Genomic DNA, 20737 nt, shown 5'->3' on the forward strand with positions numbered 1-20737 from the left:
ACCAGGACTGAGAGCATCAACATGTTTCTCTTTAACGTATTCAACAATAACTAAATTATTAATTTTCACAAACGCGCATCGCTGCAGTTAAAGTTAAAACCGTGGTTTCCGCTACATCGTGGCGCTCCGCCACAGCAAAAATAAAGACGGCACACCTTCAGAATTAATAAAATAAATATTAAACCAATTTAAAGCTGGTGATATAGCATACTGTAGATTTGCACACTTATTCTAAACAGAATCATTTTAAAATCACTCTAAATATCATGAGATGTTATCACAGTGGTGGAGGCCACTCCATAATAATGAAGGAAACTCCATCTGGGCACTTTTCTGTAACCTGACTCCCCCAGATGGATTTGCTCCGCATATCTGGAAACCTTCCGTGAAAATACTGGTTAGCTGATTGGCCTATGTTGGTGATAGACGGGCCAAATGAACCAATCAGATCGACGAAGCATATGACGTACTCGTCAACATGCTTCGTCGTCGCTCTGTTACAAGCGACGACGAAAACACAACCACAAGCCAACGCTGATTGGACGTTCGTTTGGTGAACGGCTCCAAATTTTCTTTAACGGAGGGTAGCCAGACTGATCTGCGAGTGAAACCTTGAAAGCTCGCGAGATCAGGATGGTCTCACGGGGCTAATATTTCTGATGCCTCCAGCTACGTTTAGAAAAAAGGGATCAGAAACAAATCCACTGACTTTTCTCTCCGTTTTTGGCTTTTTACCAATCTGGCTATTGTTACCTACTCATGTCGCCTGTTCCCTCAGCGCTGTCTCACAGGCACAGGTAGCTGCTGTGAGTTCCTGTCTTATTCTCTCAGCGCTGTCTCACAGGCACAGGTAGCTGCTGTGAGTTCCTGCCTTGTTACCTCAGCGCTGTCTCACAGGCTCAGGTAGCTGCTGTGAGTTCTGCCTTATTCCCTCAGCGCTGTCTCACAGGCACAGGTAGCTGCTGTGAGTTCCTGCCTTATTCCCTCAGCGCTGTCTCACAGGCACAGGTAGCTGCTGTGAGTTTTGCCTTATTCCCTCAGCGCTGTCTCACAGGCACAGGTAGCTGCTGTGAGTTCCTGCCTTATTCCCTCAGTGCTGTCTCACAGGCACAAGCAGCTGCTGTGAGTTCCTGCCTTATTCCCTCAGCGCTGTCTCACAGGTAGCTGCATGACTTCCTGCTCCCCTCAGCGCTGTCTCACAGGCACAGGTAGCTGCTGTAAGTTTCTGCCTTATTCCCTCAGCGCTGTCTCACAGGCACAGGCAGCCGAGGGGAGATCTGCTCCATTTTCACATTGCAAATGTATAACACAAAGCTGCAGATGATTCCAGATGATAGGGAGATATGAATATAATGTAATTATAGTTTTTAATCTAGTCCATTTTTGTTTCTCTGAATAAATTCCCTGATTACCACACAGTTTGATTCACTTCTTCACCTTGTTCAATGTGTGCCTCACAGACCATGTTTTTGCTAAAATTAGGTGTGGATTCGGATATATGTATAAATATTTACTATATATTATATCATGAAGTAATCAGTTACAGTTTAACAACTGTAACTGACACCCCCCCCACCCCCAGTGTTAAATAAACGATGTTGCTAACATCACGTTAGCGCTCAGAAACCTATCCGGTCCTCCGCCGTCTTCTGGCATCTCTGAGTCAGGGCCTTCAGCCAGCGGCTCAGACTGATGAAGCTCATCCTCTGGTGATGTGGGGGGGTGAAACTTCCTCCAGATTTAAAGACAGATCTGTAGCCAAACTACCAGACCTCGCCCTGGTCCCTTGTCCTGACTGCAGCCCTGAGTCCCCCCACACTGGCTGTGTCTTGGAACGACCCACTGTGGTGGCATTTTTTTACTTTTTGGGGGTTATGCCTTTACGTTGGGGTGAGTTACACCTTGATGTGCCCTAGTGGGGTGACTTCTAGTGATGATGATGACTTGGCTGGCAGCCAGAAGGGCTGCTCTCCTTTGTGGCCACTCCAGAGTTTCTGCATCATCTGGATGTGGCGCAGCAACGGTGCTCGCCTGGGAAGGGCTCTGGGAAAGGAGAAAGCGACTCCTTACGGTTCACCTGCAAAAGCTGAGAGATCCCAGGCAGCTTGTTTCTGTAGTGGCAGCATGTTTCTGTAGTGGCAGCTTGTTTCTGTAGTGGCAGCATGTTTCTGTAGTGGCAGCTTGCTTCTGTAGTGGCAGCATGTTTCTGTAGTGGCAGCTTGTTTCTGTAGTGGCAGCTTGTTTCTGTAGCGGCAGCTTGCTTCTGTAGCGGCAGCATGTTTCTGTAGTGGCAGCATGTTTCTGTAGTGGCAGCTTGTTTCTGTAGCGGCAGCTTGTTTCTGTAGCGGCAGCTTGTTTTTTGTACCGGCAGCTTGTTTCTGTAGTGGCAGCTTGTTTCTGTAGCGGCAGCTAGTTTCTGTAGCGGCAGCTAGTTTCTGTAGCGGCAGCTTGCTTCTGTAGTGGCAGCTTGTTTTTTGTACCGGCAGCTTGTTTCTGTAGTGGCAGCTTGCTTCTGTAGTGGCAGCTTGTTTTTTGTACCGGCAGCTTGCTTCTGTAGTGGCAGCTTGCTTCTGTAGCGGCAGCTTGCTTCTGTAGCGGCAGCTTGTTTTTGTACCGGCTGCTTGCTTCTGTAGTGGCAGCATGTTTCTGTAGCGGCAGCATGTTTCTGTAGCGGCAGCATGTTTCTGTAGCGGCAGCTTGCTTCTGTAGTGGCAGCTTGTTTCTGTAGCGGCAGCTTGCTTCTGTAGCGGCAGCTTGTTTTTTTTACCGGCAGCTTGCTTCTGTAGTGGCAGCATGTTTCTGTAGTGGCAGCATGTTTCTGTAGCGGCAGCATGTTTCTGTAGCGGCAGCTTGCTTCTGTAGCGGCAGCTTGTTTCTGTAGCGGCAGCTTGCTTCTGTAGTGGCAGCTTGTTTCTGTGGTGGCAGCTTGCTTCATCGTGGCCCAGAAAGCAGACCGTACTCAGCTTTGGTTCCAGTTTGAGGAAAAGTTGGTCCGTTCTGGCCACTAAGAGGACAGCGGATGTTCCCTTCTGTAGCAGACAGAGGGAAAGAGCGATGTGAACCAGGAGGAAAGCTTGGTAGGACCCGGGAGGCGCCGTGTCCCGGGGCGGTCTTAGAAAGCTCCTCCAGTCTGAGTCGAAGGGCTGAGGTGGTGGTTCATATTTCTCACAGCACCTTCCACGTCTCACAGAGGACAATGGTGAGACGGCCGCCGTCTCTTGAGGCTGGCCGATTTAAACGAACCGCGGTTCGGTCCGTTAATGTCAAACTGGTGGTAGACGAGGAGACCTTGGAGGAGATGAGCCTTGCACATGAGTTGGTGGATGTTGAGACGACCTTTAGGACAGCTGACTGTTCTAGCTGGAGACATGCACAGCGCCCCCATCCTCACCTGTCCCTCACACTGCAAAATGGGAACTAGGTTTTATTTTCTTCAATTAGTGTATTGTCCTTGATTTGAGCGTTCAAACAATGGAATAAGATTTTCCATTTAAAATGGAAACAATTGATCTCCATTATCTTTAATTATCTTATGTTAGGGGTAAAAATACTCTTTCCATTGGCAGATCATCTTATTTACCTTCTCAAATCAAGGACAAATGTCCTAATTTCAAGAGAGTTTTACTTGCATTAGTCCTTTCTGCAGTGCCTGTCTGCCACGTTGCCAGACGTGTGTCTGCTTCTCAGCTGCTCTGGATCTAGAGTTGGTGACGGACGTGCGTTCCTCGCCATCTTTGGTTCTTTAAATCAGAAGCTTTGACGTCTCAGTTTGGGTTTTCTGTCTTTAATGAGCTTCTGTTCTGATAGTTTAATTCATGCAGTTCTGAAATAAAAAGTTATTTGCTGGCGTCTGATGCAGGATCTAATTAAAGGTGAAATGGGCTTCATCTGCATGTTTGTTCTGTTTGTTCCAGAGGGAAACGCCATCAAGATGTTCATGCGTGGTCGACCAATCACCATGTTCATCCCTTCAGATGTGGAGAACTACGACGACGTTCGCACAGAACTTCCTCCAGAACGACTCAAGCTGGAATGGGTGTATCCTTTAAAATGGCCACGTTCTAAAGAACCCATCCTCAGCACGTCCACAAAGGCCTGTTTCTTCATCAGCTGATCTAAACTGGGTTCCTAGCCGTTCTCTACCGGGCCCTGAATAGAACCACCCGTGAGTTCGGTACCTTTATGGGTACGACCCAATCTTGTCGGTACTACCGGCTACTGATTCACGTAGAATCAAACGGTACCATGGTTCCCTACCTGAATGCATCGCTGTGACACTGAGGGTGTGGAACGACGTTGAAGAGCGTAATGACATCAGCAGCCGCTGGTCCAGCAAGGCCAGCATGGCTCCACTACTTGTAGATAGACAGTTTCTCCCTATATTTAACGACTTTTCAGACCCATCCAGACCTTTTTTACAAAGTGACGAGTGCTGTGATGACCAAACGTTCTGCAGGTATTGTCTTGGGGCGATGCTGCGGTGAGCTAATGCCTGCTTCCCTGAGCGCCGTCTCACAGGCAGCTGCTGCCTCGTCCTGAAACCACCTGCAGTCAGAGCAGAGAGGAGAGCCGCTCCGTTCTCACATCACATCTTTCCCCTCCTGATTTACAAAGCCAGATAAAATCAAACGTTTTTAATAGTCTTTTTTTTCCTCTGCTGCACTAGAACAATTCCCTGAATTTTATTCACACACAGCTTCAACCAATCACATCACCTGGTTCACCCCTGATGACTGGTCTTAAGGTGAAAATTAGTTTTAAGTTGTGGATTTACTCAAAGTATTAAAATTCACAAATTATAAGTTCATTTGTAGATCAAACCAGGTTTATATATTAAATGTTATATTGACAGATATAGGGCTGGACGATATAGAAAAGAAGCTTATTGATATAAAAAAGGAAATTGATCGATATCGATAATTATTGAAAATATTTAAAACCATATTTTATGTGCAGCTCTGCCTGGACATTTTATGATATTGCTAAATGATTTAATTTTAATAAAGAACACCAACACAGAATTCCAATTAAATCTTTATTTAACCAACTTTTTTAAACATAACAGAATTTTGTTAAAGAAAAATAACTTAAGAGACCTGAGTTATGTTATTAATAATGACAAAGAATAAACTAAAGTGACCAGTAAAATGACCAAAATAAATATACCAAATAAATAAGTAAACTAGCCTATTTAGGTGGGAATAGTACACTAGTTACTTCTCAGGTTATATAATTGAGAGGCTGACGCAGGGCTGAGGTCAGAGGTCGTGGCGTGGGAACAGACTGCAGCTCATTTTTCACTGATTCTCTGCACTAGTTGCACCATTTAGGGAGCGCTGTTAGAGAAAAACTTTATATCAGGATCAAGAGTGGCGAGTAATTATTTGAAGGCAGGTTTTTCATCTGCAGACAACAGCAGCATGTCCCCGCAGCAGCGCGGGGCGGCACAGCTCGCTCTGCTTCGTGTGTAAACGGCTTACGTGATGAAACAAGTTTGTTACGTTAGCAGACTTTGTTTTTACCGGTTCCCTGCAAATATTACAAATCACTGGTTTATTTCTGTCAGACTGGAGAACTAGTAAATCCCCGTTTTGGGACCGTTTCCTCCGCCGCTCCTTGCTGCGACACATTCACATGCTCTGTGTTGTTGTTTGAGGGGGCGGGGCTTAGTGACGGCGTGCCTGGGTCCTCCATTACGATTGGTCGAGAGGAAGTAGTGACTGTAGCATCAACAAATATGATAGGCTGAAAGCAAGGAAGGAAAACTGTTTCTATGTCAAAGTTTTATCTACCCTGTTTTTCCTATCGTGCCTCACGTCTATCGATCGATATATATTGTTATTAAATTATCGTCCAGCCCTAGAGAAATATTGAGCATTTATTACTAAACTAATTAACATTTATTACATTATTAATTATTTATTAAACACACAAAAGTACCAAGAATAAGTACCGCTGAGTACCGGTTCCCAGGTACCGGTTCCCAGGTACCATATTGGTTGTGATGTGGAAGGTACCCATCCCTACCCAGGAGCAGAACCTGGACAGAATGTGGTCAGAACCTCTCAGCAGAACCTTGTTGGAAGCCCAGTGGAGCGTGTGTAGGAGCCTGACAGAACCCCCGGTGTTTCCTTGACTGGGTCCAGGTACGGGTACCGCGGCAGGGACTGCCGGGCCAACGTCTACCTGCTTCCCACCGGAGAGATCGTTTACTTCATTGCATCCGTGGCGGTTCTGTTTAACTACGAGGAACGCACCCAGAGGCATTACCTCGGACACACCGACTGCATCAAATGGTGAGGACCGCTCGGGTCATTTCCTGCCCTCCTATTGGCTGCTTCGTATCGGTGACATCATCTCTGTGTCCGGCAGTCTGGCCATCCATCCGGATAAGATCCGAATTGCGACCGGGCAGATCGCCGGAGTGGACAAAGACGGCCGGGTGAGCAGAACGTCCGGTTCTCTGTGTGAGGAGGAGGAACTTAGGTTCTGCTGGTTTGGGTCAGCACCATGATAGAAAAGGTTCTGTTAACCATGTTAACGGGTCCGGTCAAGGCCCCACATCCAGCAGCAGCTGCTGGGTTCTGACCGTGGGGTCCAGTTGGGTCACGTGCTGAGCTTGTGCCCAGTAACGTTCTGGTTCTGTGTGGTCCGTTCCAGGCGCTGCAGCCTCACGTACGGGTCTGGGACAGCGTCAGCCTGTCCACCCTGCAGGTCATCGGTCTGGGAACCTTTGAGCGGGGCGTTGGATCTCTGGCGTTCTCCAAAGCTGTGAGTGTCTCTGATCTTGGACCTCGTGGTCCAGTAGAACCTTCTGACCGGTCGTCTGATTCGCAGGACTCGGGTCAGCACCTGGGCGTCATTGACGACTGTAACGATCACATGTTGACGGTTTGGGACTGGCACAAGAAGTCAAAGGTCGCGGAGATCAAGGTGAGCCCTCAAAGCTTCTGCTCACTGGGCTCCTGGTTCTGACGGGTTCTAAGCTGTCTGTGTCTCCTGACAGACCACTACTGACGTGGTTCTGGCTGTTGAGTTCCACCCCACTGATCCAAACACCATCGTCACGTGTGGCAAGTTCCACATCTTCTTCTGGACCTGGAACGGGAGCTCGCTGCTGCGCAAACAGGGACTCTTTGGGGTGAGTAGAACGGTTCTGGTACCAGTGGGTTTTTCTCTGTCCTTCATCAGATTTCCTCCACAGCTGGTTCTGGCCGGTTCCCCTGTTGGCTCCTCGGCTCCAGAACCATGTCCTGAAGGTTCTTGCTGCTCTGAAGCGAGGGCCGGTGCTTTCTCTGTGGTTCTGCACGGCCAGAACCTCTAATCCGGCACCAAGCAGAACCAGAACCTCTAACCCGGCACCGAGCAGAACCAGAACCTCTGGTTGTTCCAGGCTTAGAAACTTAGGAGCTGCTGGGAGTACGGCTGGATGATTTAGAATAACAAACACGTCGATAAAATAGAAATGGTATTGATCGATAATCATCAACAAATTTAAAAGGTTTATTTTAAATGCAGCCCTGGCCATTTTATGCTGTTGCTTAGCAACCTACTTTTAGATACAGACACACACGCTGAATTCAAACTCAACCCTTTATTCAACTTTTTACCACAACTGCAAGTTTTTAAAAAGAAAAAAGAACGTGTGCTCTCTGGACTCTATGAAGGGGGCGGAGCTTGGCTCCTGAGTCTGCGTTGTGATTGGTTGGGAGGATGTAATGATGTAATATATATAACAGGGCCAGAATGCCATTATTCTATTGAACTTTTTATTCAGCTAAGCCTTAGCTGGCAGAAATGATGGAGGCGGTTCTAGAGCCTCCATAGAACCGTCACAGAAACCCAGGAGGACCAAATCATCACTACAAGAGACGTTTAAAAGCCCGGTTCTTTTACAGAACCAGGTTTTCTTTACAAAACACGGTTTTCTTTACAGAACCCGGCTTTCTTTTACAGAACCAGGTTTTCTTTACAGAACCCGGTTTTCTTTACAGAACCAGGTTTTCTTTTACAGAACCAGGTTTCCTTTACAGAACCCGGTTTTCTTTTACAGAACCCGGTTTCCTTTACAGAACCAGGTTTCCTTTACAGAACCAGGTTTTCTTTTACAGAACCCAGTTTCCTTTACAGAACCAGGTTTTCCTCTACAGAACCAGGTTTTCTTTTACAGAACCAGGTTTCCTTTACAGAACCAGGTTTCCTTTACAGAACCAGGTTTTCTTTTACAGAACCCAGTTTCCTTTACAGAACCAGGTTTTCTTTTACAGAACCCGGTTCTTTTACAGAACCAGGTTTCCTTTACAGAACCAGATTTTCTTTTACAGAACCAGGTTTCCTTTACAGAACCCGGTTTTCTTTTACTGAACCAGGTTTCCTTTACAGAACCAGTTTTTCTTTACAGAACCAGGTTTCCTTTACAGAACCCGGTTTTCTTTTACAGAACCAGGTTTTCTTTTACAGAACCAGGTTTCCTTTACAGAACCCGGTTTTCTTTTACTGAACCAGGTTTCCTTTACAGAACCAGTTTTTCTTTACAGAACCCGGTTTTCTTTTACTGAACCCGGTTTTCTTTTACTGAACCCGGTTTTCTTTTACAGAACCAGGTTTCCTTTTACAGAACCAGGTTTTCTTTTACAGAACCCGGTTCTTTTACTGAACCAGGTTTCCTTTACAGAACCAGTTTTTCTTTACAGAACCCGGTTTTCTTTTACTGAACCCGGTTTTCTTTTACTGAACCCGGTTTTCTTTTATAGAACCAGGTTTTCTTTTACAGAACCCGGTTTTCTTTTACAGAACCAGGTTTTCTTTTACAGAACCAGGTTTCCTTTTACAGAACCAGGTTTTCTTTTACAGAACCCGGTTCTTTTACTGAACCAGGTTTCCTTTACAGAACCAGTTTTTCTTTACAGAACCCGGTTTTCTTTTACTGAACCCGGTTTTCTTTTACTGAACCCGGTTTTCTTTTACTGAACCCGGTTTTCTTTTACAGAACCAGGTTTTCTTTACAGAACCCGGTTTCCTTTACAAAACCAGGTTTTCTTTTACAGAACCAGGTTTTCTTTTACAGAACCAGGTTTTCTTTACTGAACCAGGTTTCCTTTACTGAACCCGGTTTTCTTTTACAGAACCAGGTTTTCTTTTACAGAACCAGGTTTTCTTTACAGAACCCGGTTTCCTTTACAGAACCCGGTTTCCTTTACAGAACCAGGTTTCCTTTTACAGAACCAGGTTTTCTTTACAGAACCAGGTTTCCTTTACAGAACCAGGTTTCCTTTACAGAACCAGGTTTTCTTTAGTTTTTATTCTTCTCTTTGAAACCAGTGAGTTCGTCTGCTGGATCCTGTCCCTGTGGAACAATAAAGGGATTCTGGTTGAGAATCGGAATCTCTGCTTCACCCGGTTCTTCCGTATTTTACCAAGCCAACAGAACCAGTGATCCGATCTGCTTCTTATTTCTGTCACTCACTGAAGTGGATTCCCATGAAAGGAAACTTCTTTAGAACCTGAACCCGAGCCTTTGGATCGCAGTCTGCTGTTCTTTTTACGCCAGCGAACACGGCCAGACAAACAGAACCAAGATCCAATGGGCCAATGCAGATGAGAGGAACATGAAGCCCAGATATCCAAAAGGAGAACGTTTGGAAACCGTCACAGACCTTAGATCAGTTTTAGTCCAGCCGAAATAGCCCGGTGTTCTAAAGCGTGTCCCCTTTAAGGTCACTGCTTCCTGGCCAGTCCCAGCCGGGTCTGAGTAGATCAGCAGCTCATAACGTAAAACTAGGAGGTACGCGGTCAAACATGCCTCCCTCTCTGACCTTTTCTTCTTCTGTGGTCAGAATCATGACAGGCCAAAGTTCATCCAGTGTCTGACCTTCCGGAGCAACGGAGACATCGTGACCGGAGACTCTGCAGGACAGCTGCTGGTCTGGACCAGGAACTCCGCCGAGGCGCCTTCTGGAAAGGGACCTCAAGGTGAGGACCTGCCGACACAGTTGGGAAACTTAAAGCCGAGTCGTTGATGTGTTTAGTCGTGCAGCCGTTGATCGCATTCCTCCTGGAGGACAGGTTCCTGCAAAGCCTTCGGCTGCCACTCCCCTTTAATGATTTCCTGCTGAGCCAGGATCAGTTGGGTTCTGAGGAAAACACCGCCTGCGGGTGCATCCCTGTCCTGGCTCAGCAGGTTTTCCCTGGACTGCAGCCAGATGTTAAGCTGCTTCCAGGGGGGAAGGGAGCGGCGGTATGCAGTATTGCAGGGAAGAAAACCTTTAAAACACAGTCAGCGGTAGAGTGGCCTAGTCAAAGGCCCCTGATGGGCTGTAGCTGTTAGCTAACAGGCGAGTGGCCTAGACAAAGGCCCCTGATGGGCTGTAGCTGTTAGCTAACAGGCCAGTAGCCTAGTCAAAGGCCCCTGATGGGCTGTAGCTGTTAGCTGATGGGTGAGTGGCCTAGTCAAAGGCCCCTGATGGGCTGTAGCTGTTAGCTAACAGGCGAGTGGCCTAGTCAAAGGCCCCTGATGGGCTGTAGCTGTTAGCTGATGGGTGAGTGGCCTAGTCAAAGGCCCCTGATGGGCTGTAGCTGTTAGCTAACGGGCGAGTGGCCTAGTCAAAGGCCCCTGATGGGCTGTAGCTGTTAGCTAACGGGCCAGTGGCCTAGTCAAAGGCCCCTGATGGGCTGTAGCTGTTAGCTAACAGGCGAGTGGCCTAGTCAAAGGCCCCTGATGGGCTGTAGCTGTTAGCTAACGGGCCAGTGGCCTAGTCAAAGGCCCCTGATGGGCTGTAGCTGTTAGCTAACAGGCGAGTGGCCTAGTCAAAGGCCCCTGATGGGCTGTAGCTGTTAGCTAACAGGCCAGTGGCCTAGTCAAAGGCCCCTGATGAGCTGTAGCTGTTAGCTAACAGGCGAGTGGCCTAGTCAAAGGCCCCTGATGGGCTGTAGCTGTTAGCTAACGGGCCAGTGGCCTAGTCAAAGGCCCCTGATGGGGTCGGTGTTAGCTGCTGTGTCAGTACGGGCTTCGGCTCGATTCAGCTGCATTGTGAGTTACATTCACCTCTGATTCATTTAACAAAGTTCTCCAACACGTTCCAGAGAGATTACATCAGCATCTCATCATGGTTCAGGAGACCAAGTCCTCCTCTCACACCAAGCAGCAGCTTCTAACCACCAGGACAGAGATGGTGGGTCACTGGTTCTGACCTGGACTGGTTCTGGGAGGATGGACTTCCATGTGCTCAGAACCAGCAGCGCTCCACCTGCAGGTTGATCAGAACCTCCAGAACTGACATTAGCCCCGTTTCCACTACCCTCTGAGTTTGGATCAGTTAACCAAGCCGAGCCTCATTCTGACGACCGTTTACACATCACTACGGTTACGGTTTCCTATCTCAGTTCCTTGGTTTCCTCGCCTCCTAGTGGCGATCTGCGGTACTACTGCTCTCTGGGATTAGGGTCAGGCGAAGACGGCAACTTTTGGTGGATTTACTTGACTGAGTCTGCTTTGGGAAGTGGATGAGACAACGAACGTCTAATAACGGGGCGATGGTGGTGCAGAGGTTAGGGAGTTCATCTTGCAATTGGCGGGTTGCCGGTTCGATTCCCTGCTCTGACTGTCTCTGTCATTGTGTCCTTCACCCACATTGCCTGCTGGCGGTGGTCAGAGCGCCCGGTGGCGCCGGTCTATGCCAGCCTGGCCTCTGTCAGTCTGCCCCAGGGCAGCTGTGGCTGCTAACATAGCTCACCACCGTCAGGGTGTGAATGGATGAATGACTGAACTGTAGTGTAAAGCGCTTTGGAGGTCATCAAGACCAGTTAAAGCGCTATACAAGTTATTTTACAATAAGGATTTAGAGACGCAGGAAACAACGACAGACGCTGAGGTTCATCACACTGCTAAGCAGAATCATCTCTGGAAACCGTGTGGCACGGTAAGGAAGCTAATGTCAGCTGACCGTACGGTCTGCACATGCGCTCTTCATTATCAGATAACTGGGCCAGAACAACCGGGCCGAGCCCACACCTGGAACTGGGCTGCAGTTAGCGCGGTCCGGTTGTGTCTGGATTGGTTCAGTCTGCTGACCGTTTACACTCCAGAGTTATCTCGGTTACCGAGCTCGGACCGGTCTCGGCTCAGTTAATAAAGGGTCGTGTAAACGGGGTAGAAGAGTCCTGGACAGGTGTCCAAACGTCGTCAGAAGAACTGAACCAAAGTCCAGTTTATCACTGAGAATCAGACACTCCTGATCTGAAGCCAGTGTTTCCTCTGTGGAGGTCGGTGTGGACCAAACTGTGGGGTCAGGATGCTCCTCCTAGCTCCTGCAGGAACCTGGACTCCTCTACCACGGAGCTCTGGGGGGGTGGTCACCCATGTTTCAGCCATGGCCGCTGGGTCTGAAGCATCCTCCTCCCCTGGCGCCTCCTGCTGGCGCCTCCTGCTGGCGCCTCCTGCTGGCGCCTCCTGCCACGCTCTCAGACTCCTCCCTCCATGGAGGAGCCCGGCTCCTTCCTCCGCTCCACCACATCCTCAGTCATAGTTTCTCATCGTTATTCATATGTTAGTAAAGACGGTGTGAGAACACCTGCTCAGGTGTTTGCTGAGCTGGTGGCCCAGGTTCTGGTTCTGATTCTGGTTCTGGTTCTCTGAGCCGCTGCTCCATCAGACGGGTCCGGTGTCGATTCACCGCTCTGTCTCTAGCCTTTCAGATGAGGACGGACACGAGACCCATGGAGGCCCACGAGAAAGGCGTGTTCTGCATGTGCGACATGAGGAGCGGCACGCTGCTGACCGGCGGCGGGAAGGACCGCCGGGTCGTCCTGTGGGACCACGAGCTGCACCAGGACCGAGAGATCGAGGTCTCACGCACGCCCACAGCCGCCGCCCACAGCCACCGCCCGTCGGCCCGCTGACCGCTGTCACATGACCGCCTCTGTCCGCAGGTCCCGGATCAGTACGGGAACATCAGGGCGCTGGCCGAGGGAAAAGGCGAGGAGTTCCTGGTCGGGACGACCCGCAACTTCGTCCTGAGGGGAACCTTCAACGACGGCTTCCAGGTGGAGGTCCAGGTGAGGCGACACGTTCCTGCGCTGATCCGTCTGGGTCCCCGTTACTAGCCGGTTCTGACAGTGGACCAGTCAGAACCTCCACCATAGGTTTGGTCCTGACCCAGCAGAACTCTAATCCACGTCTACAGTGGTTCTGTGAGGACGGTGTCATTTATGGAAGTTCTCATTGGTGCAGAACTCACCGTCTGCTTTGATCTTCAGCCTTGAAAAATACATTTTAGTTGCTACCAACTCCAGTGTTCTGGGTTTTTATCTGAGCAGAACCGTCAATGGACAGAAGAACATAATAAAAGCCCCACACTTTGGTTCGCGGGGTAAACTTTAGGGGCTGTTTATGTTAAGAGGTAAAATGCAGTACCACTCCGGTCCAGCAGGTGGCAGCAAGAAGACAGCACAGGTCAGACAGACGCAAAGAGCTTCCTAGTCAAGCTGCCTCCTCCGGAGAAACAGGAGGACGACGCACAACCGACGGTGTTACGCCTCCTTAGCGCCTTTTCCAGCGTGTTTGTTTTCGCCAGGCACCTCTCGGTTCTGTTGGTAGTAATAAATACAATATAAGTTTATAGCTTCTATCTGCCTGGGCAGCGCGGGGACCGCGGGAGGAGGAACTGATCTATAGAGCTTTTCATCAGCCAGGACGAGAACTTCTGATCACAACAAAATTATCTGTATAGGTTATATACTCTAACTAAATCGCTGAATCTGTCGCGATGCATTCAGGGTCTCTGCGTTGCATTGATGATCTGTCGTGGTGCGTTCAGGGTCTCTGCGTTGCATTGATGATCTGTCGTGGTGTGTTTAGGGTCTCTGCGTTGCATTGATGATCTGTCGTGGTGCGTTCAGGGTCTTTGCGTTGCATTGATGATCTGTTGCGGTGCGTTCAGGGTCTCTGCGTTGCATTGATGATCTGTTGCGGTGCGTTCAGGGTCTCTGAGTTGCATTGATGATCTGTCGTGGTGCGTTCAGGGTCTCTGCGTTGCATTGATGATCTGTCGTGGTGCGTTCAGGGTCTCTGCGTTGCATTGATGATCTGTCGTGGTGTGTTTAGGGTCTCTGCGTTGCATTGATGATCTGTCGTGGTGAGTTTAGGGTCTCTGCGTTGCATTGATGATCTGTCGTGGTGTGTTTAGGGTCTCTGCGTTGCATTGATGATCTGTCGTGGTGAGTTCAGGGTCTCTGCCTTGCATTGCATTCGCGTGCGTCTATGGTCTCTGGCTCCTTGCATTGAGGACGTGAGGGTCTCTGCGTTGCATTGATGATCTGTCGTGGTGAGTTCAGGGTCTCTGCCTTGCATTGAGGACCAGTCGCGGTGCGTTCATGGTCTCTGCCTTGCATTGAGGACCAGTCGCGGTGCGTTCATGGTCTCTGCGTTGCATTGATGATCTGTCGCGGTGCGTTCAGGGTCTTTGCGTTGCATTGATGATCTGTTGCGGTGCGTTCAGGGTCTCTGCCTTGCATTGAGGACCAGTCGCGGTGCGTTCAGGGTCTCTGCCTTGCGTTGATGATCTGTCGCGGTGCGTTCAGGGTCTTTGCGTTGCATTGAGGACCAGTCGCGGTGCGTTCAGGGTCTCTGCCTTGCATTGAGGACCAGTCGCGGTGCGTTCAGGGTCTCTGCGTTGCATTGAGGACCAGTCGCGGTGCGTTCATGGTCTCTGCCTTGCATTGAGGATCTGTTGCGGTGCGTTCAGGGTCTCTGCCTTGCATTGAGGACCAGTCGCGGTGCGTTCAGGGTCTCTGCCTTGCATTGAGGACCAGTCGCGGTGCGTTCAGGGTCTCTGCGTTGCATTGAGGACCAGTCGCGGTGCGTTCAGGGTCTCTGCCTTGCGTTGATGATCTGTCGTGGTGCGTTCAGGGACACACGGACGAGCTGTGGGGACTGGCCACCCATCCATCCAGAGAAGTGTTCCTGACGTGCGCCCAGGACCAGCTGGTCTGCGTCTGGAACTCCCTGGACCACAGCCTGCAGTGGAGCCGTACTCTGGAGGTGAGGGGGCGGGGCTTGTGACAGGTGAGAGAGCGGTTGATTGGTCCACTGACGGCTGTGTTGGTCTTGCAGGAACACGGACACTGTGCAGAGTTTCACCCCAGTGGATCGGTGGTGGTCATTGGAACCCACTCAGGAAAGTCAGTGACCACGTTCCTGCTGTCTGGTTCTGGTGCCTACCTGGTTCTGGTACCTACCTGGCCGAGTTCTGACCAGAACCTTAGGGTCTAACCTGCTTTCTTTCCTTCCAGGTGGTTTGTTCTGGATGCTGAGACCTCGGATCTGGTGGGGATCCACACAGACGGGAACGAGCAGCTGTCAGTGATGCGTTTCTCAGTCGGTGAGTGGAGTTTGTAGTCCTGTTAGCAATGTCTGGGACTACATTTCCCATCATTCCACTCTGTTTCATCGGCAGATGGCAGCATGCTGGCTGTAGGCTCCCACGATAACTTTATTTACCTCTACAACGTGTCGGAGCGAGGACGGAAGTACAGCCGGTACGGGAAGTGCACGGTGAGTCAGGTGTTCTGTTTCTGCCTTCTGATTGGTCAAAGGATGAACAGGTGAGCCTGAGTTCACCTGAGATGTTGTCTCCAGACGCTTTACAAAACAGGCTGATCCAGTTTATTTGCAGAAATGTCTTTGGTTCTGTGCTGTCAAACAGATCAGCTACCGTCTGTCCCCATTAGTTCCTCGTTATCCAGAAGTTCTGTCCTCTGACCCGTTTGGATCAGCGGTTCCGTCCTGTTGATGAATTATACACTGTTTTAAGTTATTTAATGTTTATTAAACAACTCTCTGTCTGTTAAGTATTGTCTGGTGATGATCAGCTGTTAAGCTGATATTAAGACAATAGTTGAAAGGGATGAATTCGAGCACTAGCGATCTTTTAACAGCAAAACCTGCTCACACATGGAATAAAGGAGTGACAACTTCTTTTCAAGTTCAAGAATTTAATAACAGAAATAAAATGAACATCCAGAGAACATCACTATGTAATGCTGTTTATCTGAATTAACACAATATTTCAAATAAACAAATCCTCTCTACTAGGCTAGTGAAACTACTAAGCAAAATTAAGCTAAAAAGAAGCTAAGCTAAGGAACTATTTACATGCAAAAACAAACAATAGACAAAACAAAAGTGGTTGATCATAAGCAGAAAAATTCAGTGAATCCTGGTTCACTGCAGATCTGATTCAAAAAGCATGGAATGGAGTTAAATTAGCTTAACTAATTTAGAAAAACATTTGGCATGTTTATAACCCATTCACAATGCGAATTCTGAGTTACACAAAACATTATTTGATGAAATAATATTTTGTTTAAGTTAAAGAACCAAAGTTCTTTAAAGTTAAAGAATGTGAATTGAGGTTAAATTAGCTTGACTAATTCAGAACATTTGGCATGTGTTTCAACCCATTCACAATGCAAATCCTGAGTTACACAAAACATTATTTGAGGAAATAACATTTTGAGGAATGATTTGCTCAGTGAAATGATTACCTTAGGAGCGCTTGAATTTATCGATGCAGTGATACCTCCGAAAGCTAGGGGGCGCTGCAGCGATCGGTCGCTAAAATCAGTTACTTTAAAGTTACCAAAATGCCTTAAAATCGACATTAATATTCAATATTAATGTGGAAATAAGGCACATAGCTCTATCAAATGATGGCAGAGCGAAACGATCAAGCGTTATGCTTTAAAACAAGCTCTGTTTTGAATGTCTGGAACCGGATGTTAACAGAAGCTAATAGCATTTTGGCTAGCTTGTTTTCGGCACTAACTTTAAAGACTTTAGCTTTATTTTTAGTCATAATGAGTGGACGGACAATGTAAACATTAATGTCCTATCAATGTATGAAACCCTTGAGGAGATGACCTTTGTTATAACCATAAAACACACTCAAATATTAGCAATACCATGAAACCGAAGGCTAGCATGAGCTACCTCCGTTAGCCCTTTGTTTTAAAGCAACCATGTGTAACGATTTACAAAACATTTCCCAATAAACCATTTTAACCTCTGTCTTTGGGTCCCTCTGCCCAACCTGTCGATGCCTCGCGTGAGTCCAGTCCACTTTGGTCATCCAAGGAAGGAGCGCTGAAAGGGAAACCGTTGTTCTGTTCAGCAGCGGCTAGTGGCTTAGCTCTGCGGCAGCATGTGGTCGGGAAGCAAGGCCTCCACCGACGGTCCACGCAGTCTCTATGTCAGCTTCCTCTTTCTCTCAGCTTACAAAGTGGGTCCTCCTGTCGACTTTTCAGCTCCTTCTGGGGCTCGCTTCCCTGTAAAGGCTGAGAAAAATAAACAAAGCTGGTTTTGGCGTGGCAGGATTTCTTCCTCCTGCTCCTGACGCTGAGGTTAAGACAGCAGACTCTGATTTACCCGGTGATATTCCCCCGGTGACGAGGAATCTCTCCCAGGCGCTGAATGGTGCATCCATCTCCCCCCTCCTATGGCCCAGGCAGGAAGAAGGTGAAGGCTGGGTGTCAGTTTCCCTCGATGCCAGGGAGGTCCTCCACTCCGCAGAGGAGAACAATCCCCCTCTTTCCCCTGGTCACTCCATCGAAGCAGGCAGATGAGTTTAGCAGCGCTCTCCGTGCTGCTGGGGGGCTTTGTAGGCCTCCATCCCCATGGTGCTAGCTTTCTCAAGCCAGCCCCTCTGTCCTCCCAGGGAGGAAGGAATGGTGGCGGCTGGTAGCTTTGTCCTGGAGAACTGGTCGTCTCCAAGTCTGGTCAGAAGTGGAAGCCTGTCTGGTCAGGAGTGCTCTGACCCATTGTCTGTGGGGGAGTGGTTTGGTTTTACAGCAGCAGGGAACCCCTGCTGAGAGGCAGATCCTCTGTGACCGTGGGGAAAACTGCAAGACTGGGGGTTTGTCCTGTGGGAGCAAGCTTTTGCACTGATTACACCCTGCAGAGAGGCTGTCTCTGAAAGTGTGAAAATCCTTTTCTCACAAACCTCTTTAGAGTTGTCCTCCGGTTAAATGTTCAGAATTCAGCCTGACTTAATTTTTTCCATAATGGCTTTAATGTGGCTGGTCAGCAGCTCCAGACAGACGCGTCTCCTTTATTACAGCAGCAGTTTCCTGTCTGGAGGCTGATGACCGTCACGTCCTCAGCAGCAGATGCTGCTGCTTTGGTCTGCAGCTCCTCCATCAGTGACTCTGGGATCGACCTCCTGGACTGTGGTGGACAGCCGGGGACATGTAGCTGGGTTACTGCGCCTGGCTGGACCTGGCGATGGGTTCTGTTGAGTGGACAAAGCCGGGACACATTGAAGCTTATCCTGCGTGTCTAAAGTCAGCTTTGGTGAAACAGGCCTCAGATCTTTGCAGCAAGTTATCTTTTTTCTCCTTATTGGCTTCAACTCTGATTCTCTGCCTTCCTGTGCGCTCTGCTGCAGAGTGCCTCATTAAAGCAAGGCTTGCAGAGACTTACTGTAACCCCAGTGCATGCTGGGACCACCTGCCATGTTCTGGGCATTTTCCTCCGGGACACCGTATGGGTGGAGGATGTTTTACACGCTGCTGGAGCTTTTAATAGTTTAATAGTTCTGCCTGTTTAATGTCACGGGATAACCCCTTTTATTTATTTACATTATTATTCTTCCCTCTGTCATGTCCGTTCATGTAACGTAGACGTGTATGGCTTGATTAACAGCCCTGGGGGGGCGGGGGGGGGGGTCATAACCCAGACGGCGGCTCCGTGGTGACCAGGTGTGCTCGTCTCTCCCATGGTCTCTCTGCAGGGACATTCCAGCTACATCACACACCTGGACTGGTCACCTGACAACAAGTTCATCATGTCCAACTCCGGAGACTACGAGATCCTCTACTGTGAGTGCTGTGAGGCCCACAGCGGTACCGCGGCGGCCGTACAATGTGACACTGGGTCAGTACCGCTGAAGTACCCAACGGTAACGGCCGTGTACTTTCAGGGGACATTCAGAACGGCTGCCAGCTGATCCGGAACCGCTCAGAGTGTAAGGACATCGACTGGGCCACCTACACCTGCGTCCTGGGCTACCACGTCTTCGGTCAGTGCCTCGGCTCTTTACCAGTGGTCTCAGGTCTGGTGTCCTGCAGCTTCTAGTTGTCCTCCACCCCTGAACCAGACGGTAGACTAGCTCCCAGCATGCAGTGCGGCTCCGCAGTGAGCTGATGGTGCAGCAGATATGCAGCTAAAGGCTGCAGGACAGGAGACCCTGGGTTAGAGAGAAGGCTGCAGCTTTTTACTGACCCACCCTGGATTACCCACCCTGGTTCTGAGGGTTCTAACGGTACCTGGTGTGTCTCAGGTGTTTGGCCCGAAGGTTCTGACGGCACCGACATCAACGCGCTGATGAGATCCCACAACAGGAAGGTGATTGCGCTGGCTGACGACTTCTGTAAGGTTCACCTGTTCGCCTACCCGTGCTCCAGATTCAAGGTGGGTTCCGGTCCGCTTTGTTGTCACCAGAACCATGTCAGAACGTGTTCCCGTTGACCCGTTTGTGTCCCGCAGGCTCCCAGCCATAAGTACAGTGCCCACAGCAGTCATGTGACCAACGTCAGCTTCCTGTATAGCGACAGCCACCTGATCTCCACGGGGGGGAAGGACACCAGCATCATGCAGTGGCGTTTGGTCAAGAAGTCCTCCCTGTCCCTCACCGACGGCATCGTCTCAAAGTCCGGCCCCCGCAGAGCCGACCCGCTCGTCGCCCCGGTCGCCGCCCCGTCTCCTCCGGCAGGAACCGCCGCTGCCCCTGAAGTGTCCGCCGGTACCCAGGAGCCGCCTCCGGCCGCAGACGTAGTCCCTCCGCCGTCTGAGCTGACCCCCCCTCTGTCCGAGTCCACGCCGCCGGCCTCAGACAGCACGGTGAGCCTGAAGGACAGCCTGGAGACCAGCGACGACACGGCCACGCCCAGCGACGAGGGCCTGCCCCCCCTCACCCCGCCCTCTTAGGGGGGGCCGGCTCTCTGGGGACAACGTCTGGGTTGTCAACCTGTGACGTCTGCTAAGACTCGGATCATTTCAGGACTGCAGTCAGAAATACGACGGGGAAAACCACAGAACTTTGGACCGCTCCAACTTCACCTTCTCAGAAACACTCCACAATCGGATCTCAGCTCCTTTTTTATTATATAACACTGGATGATGTCAAATCTTCCGGTTTTATACTGATCCACCATTAATGTTGGGTCAGACGCTCTGGCTTCGCCCTGATCACGCTAACGCCTCTCTGCTGACAGAAGGTCACCAGATTCTCCCGCCATCGGCGAATCAGTAACACGACAGGGCCGGAACCGGTACCGGTCCTGTGTGGCAGACAGGGCCGGTACCGGCTCTGTCTGCCACACAGGACCGGTACCGGTTCTGTTACGCTCCCGTCTGCCACACAGGGCCGGTACCGGTTCTGTTACGCTCCCGTCTGCCACACAGGGCCGGTACCGGTACCGGTTCTGTCTGCCACATGGGGCAACAGGCCACTGATAAAAGGGAGGAATTTTCAAAAACATAAATTTTTACCACATAAAACCAAAAGAGCTGCGACCCGTTTTCCTCCAGAGAAAGACCCGAGTTAATCCGGCGTTTTAACAATAAGTCTTTAGGTTTAACACAAGTTTGTGGGTCCGACGGAACCAGGAAGTTATGTTTTGTTTTCAACTTAAAAAAAAAAAAAAATCTCTGATGCTTTTTAGGTATAATTGTGTAAATCAG

The 20737-nt window shown here is 49.5% G+C and overlaps 1 protein-coding gene across 3 annotated transcripts in view; it reads left to right on the forward strand.

The window, feature by feature from the left end:
• LOC105922277 (echinoderm microtubule-associated protein-like 4) overlaps nt 1–20034 on the forward strand; it is a 30640-nt gene extending 10606 nt beyond the window's left edge. For 2 of the 3 annotated variants that reach the window (XM_036125950.1, XM_036125951.1), the window contains 17 exons: nt 3915–4038; nt 6147–6296; nt 6373–6442; nt 6661–6771; nt 6838–6933; nt 7007–7141; nt 9837–9972; nt 12686–12843; nt 12928–13053; nt 14906–15037; nt 15110–15177; nt 15289–15377; nt 15453–15550; nt 18786–18873; nt 18975–19073; nt 19335–19465; nt 19541–20034. In XM_036125950.1, the coding sequence (XP_035981843.1) occupies nt 3915–4038; nt 6147–6296; nt 6373–6442; nt 6661–6771; nt 6838–6933; nt 7007–7141; nt 9837–9972; nt 12686–12843; nt 12928–13053; nt 14906–15037; nt 15110–15177; nt 15289–15377; nt 15453–15550; nt 18786–18873; nt 18975–19073; nt 19335–19465; nt 19541–19981 (2252 nt within the window). In that variant the 3' untranslated portion in view covers nt 19982–20034. The remainder of the gene's footprint in view (nt 1–3914; nt 4039–6146; nt 6297–6372; nt 6443–6660; nt 6772–6837; nt 6934–7006; nt 7142–9836; nt 9973–12685; nt 12844–12927; nt 13054–14905; nt 15038–15109; nt 15178–15288; nt 15378–15452; nt 15551–18785; nt 18874–18974; nt 19074–19334; nt 19466–19540) is intronic. The other variant, XM_036125952.1, reaches the window with a different exon arrangement.
• The last annotated feature ends 703 nt before the right edge of the window (nt 20035–20737 follow it).

The sequence above is a fragment of the Fundulus heteroclitus genome, chromosome 22, assembly GCF_011125445.2.
Source record: "Fundulus heteroclitus isolate FHET01 chromosome 22, MU-UCD_Fhet_4.1, whole genome shotgun sequence".
Lineage (NCBI taxonomy): Eukaryota > Metazoa > Chordata > Actinopteri > Cyprinodontiformes > Fundulidae > Fundulus > Fundulus heteroclitus.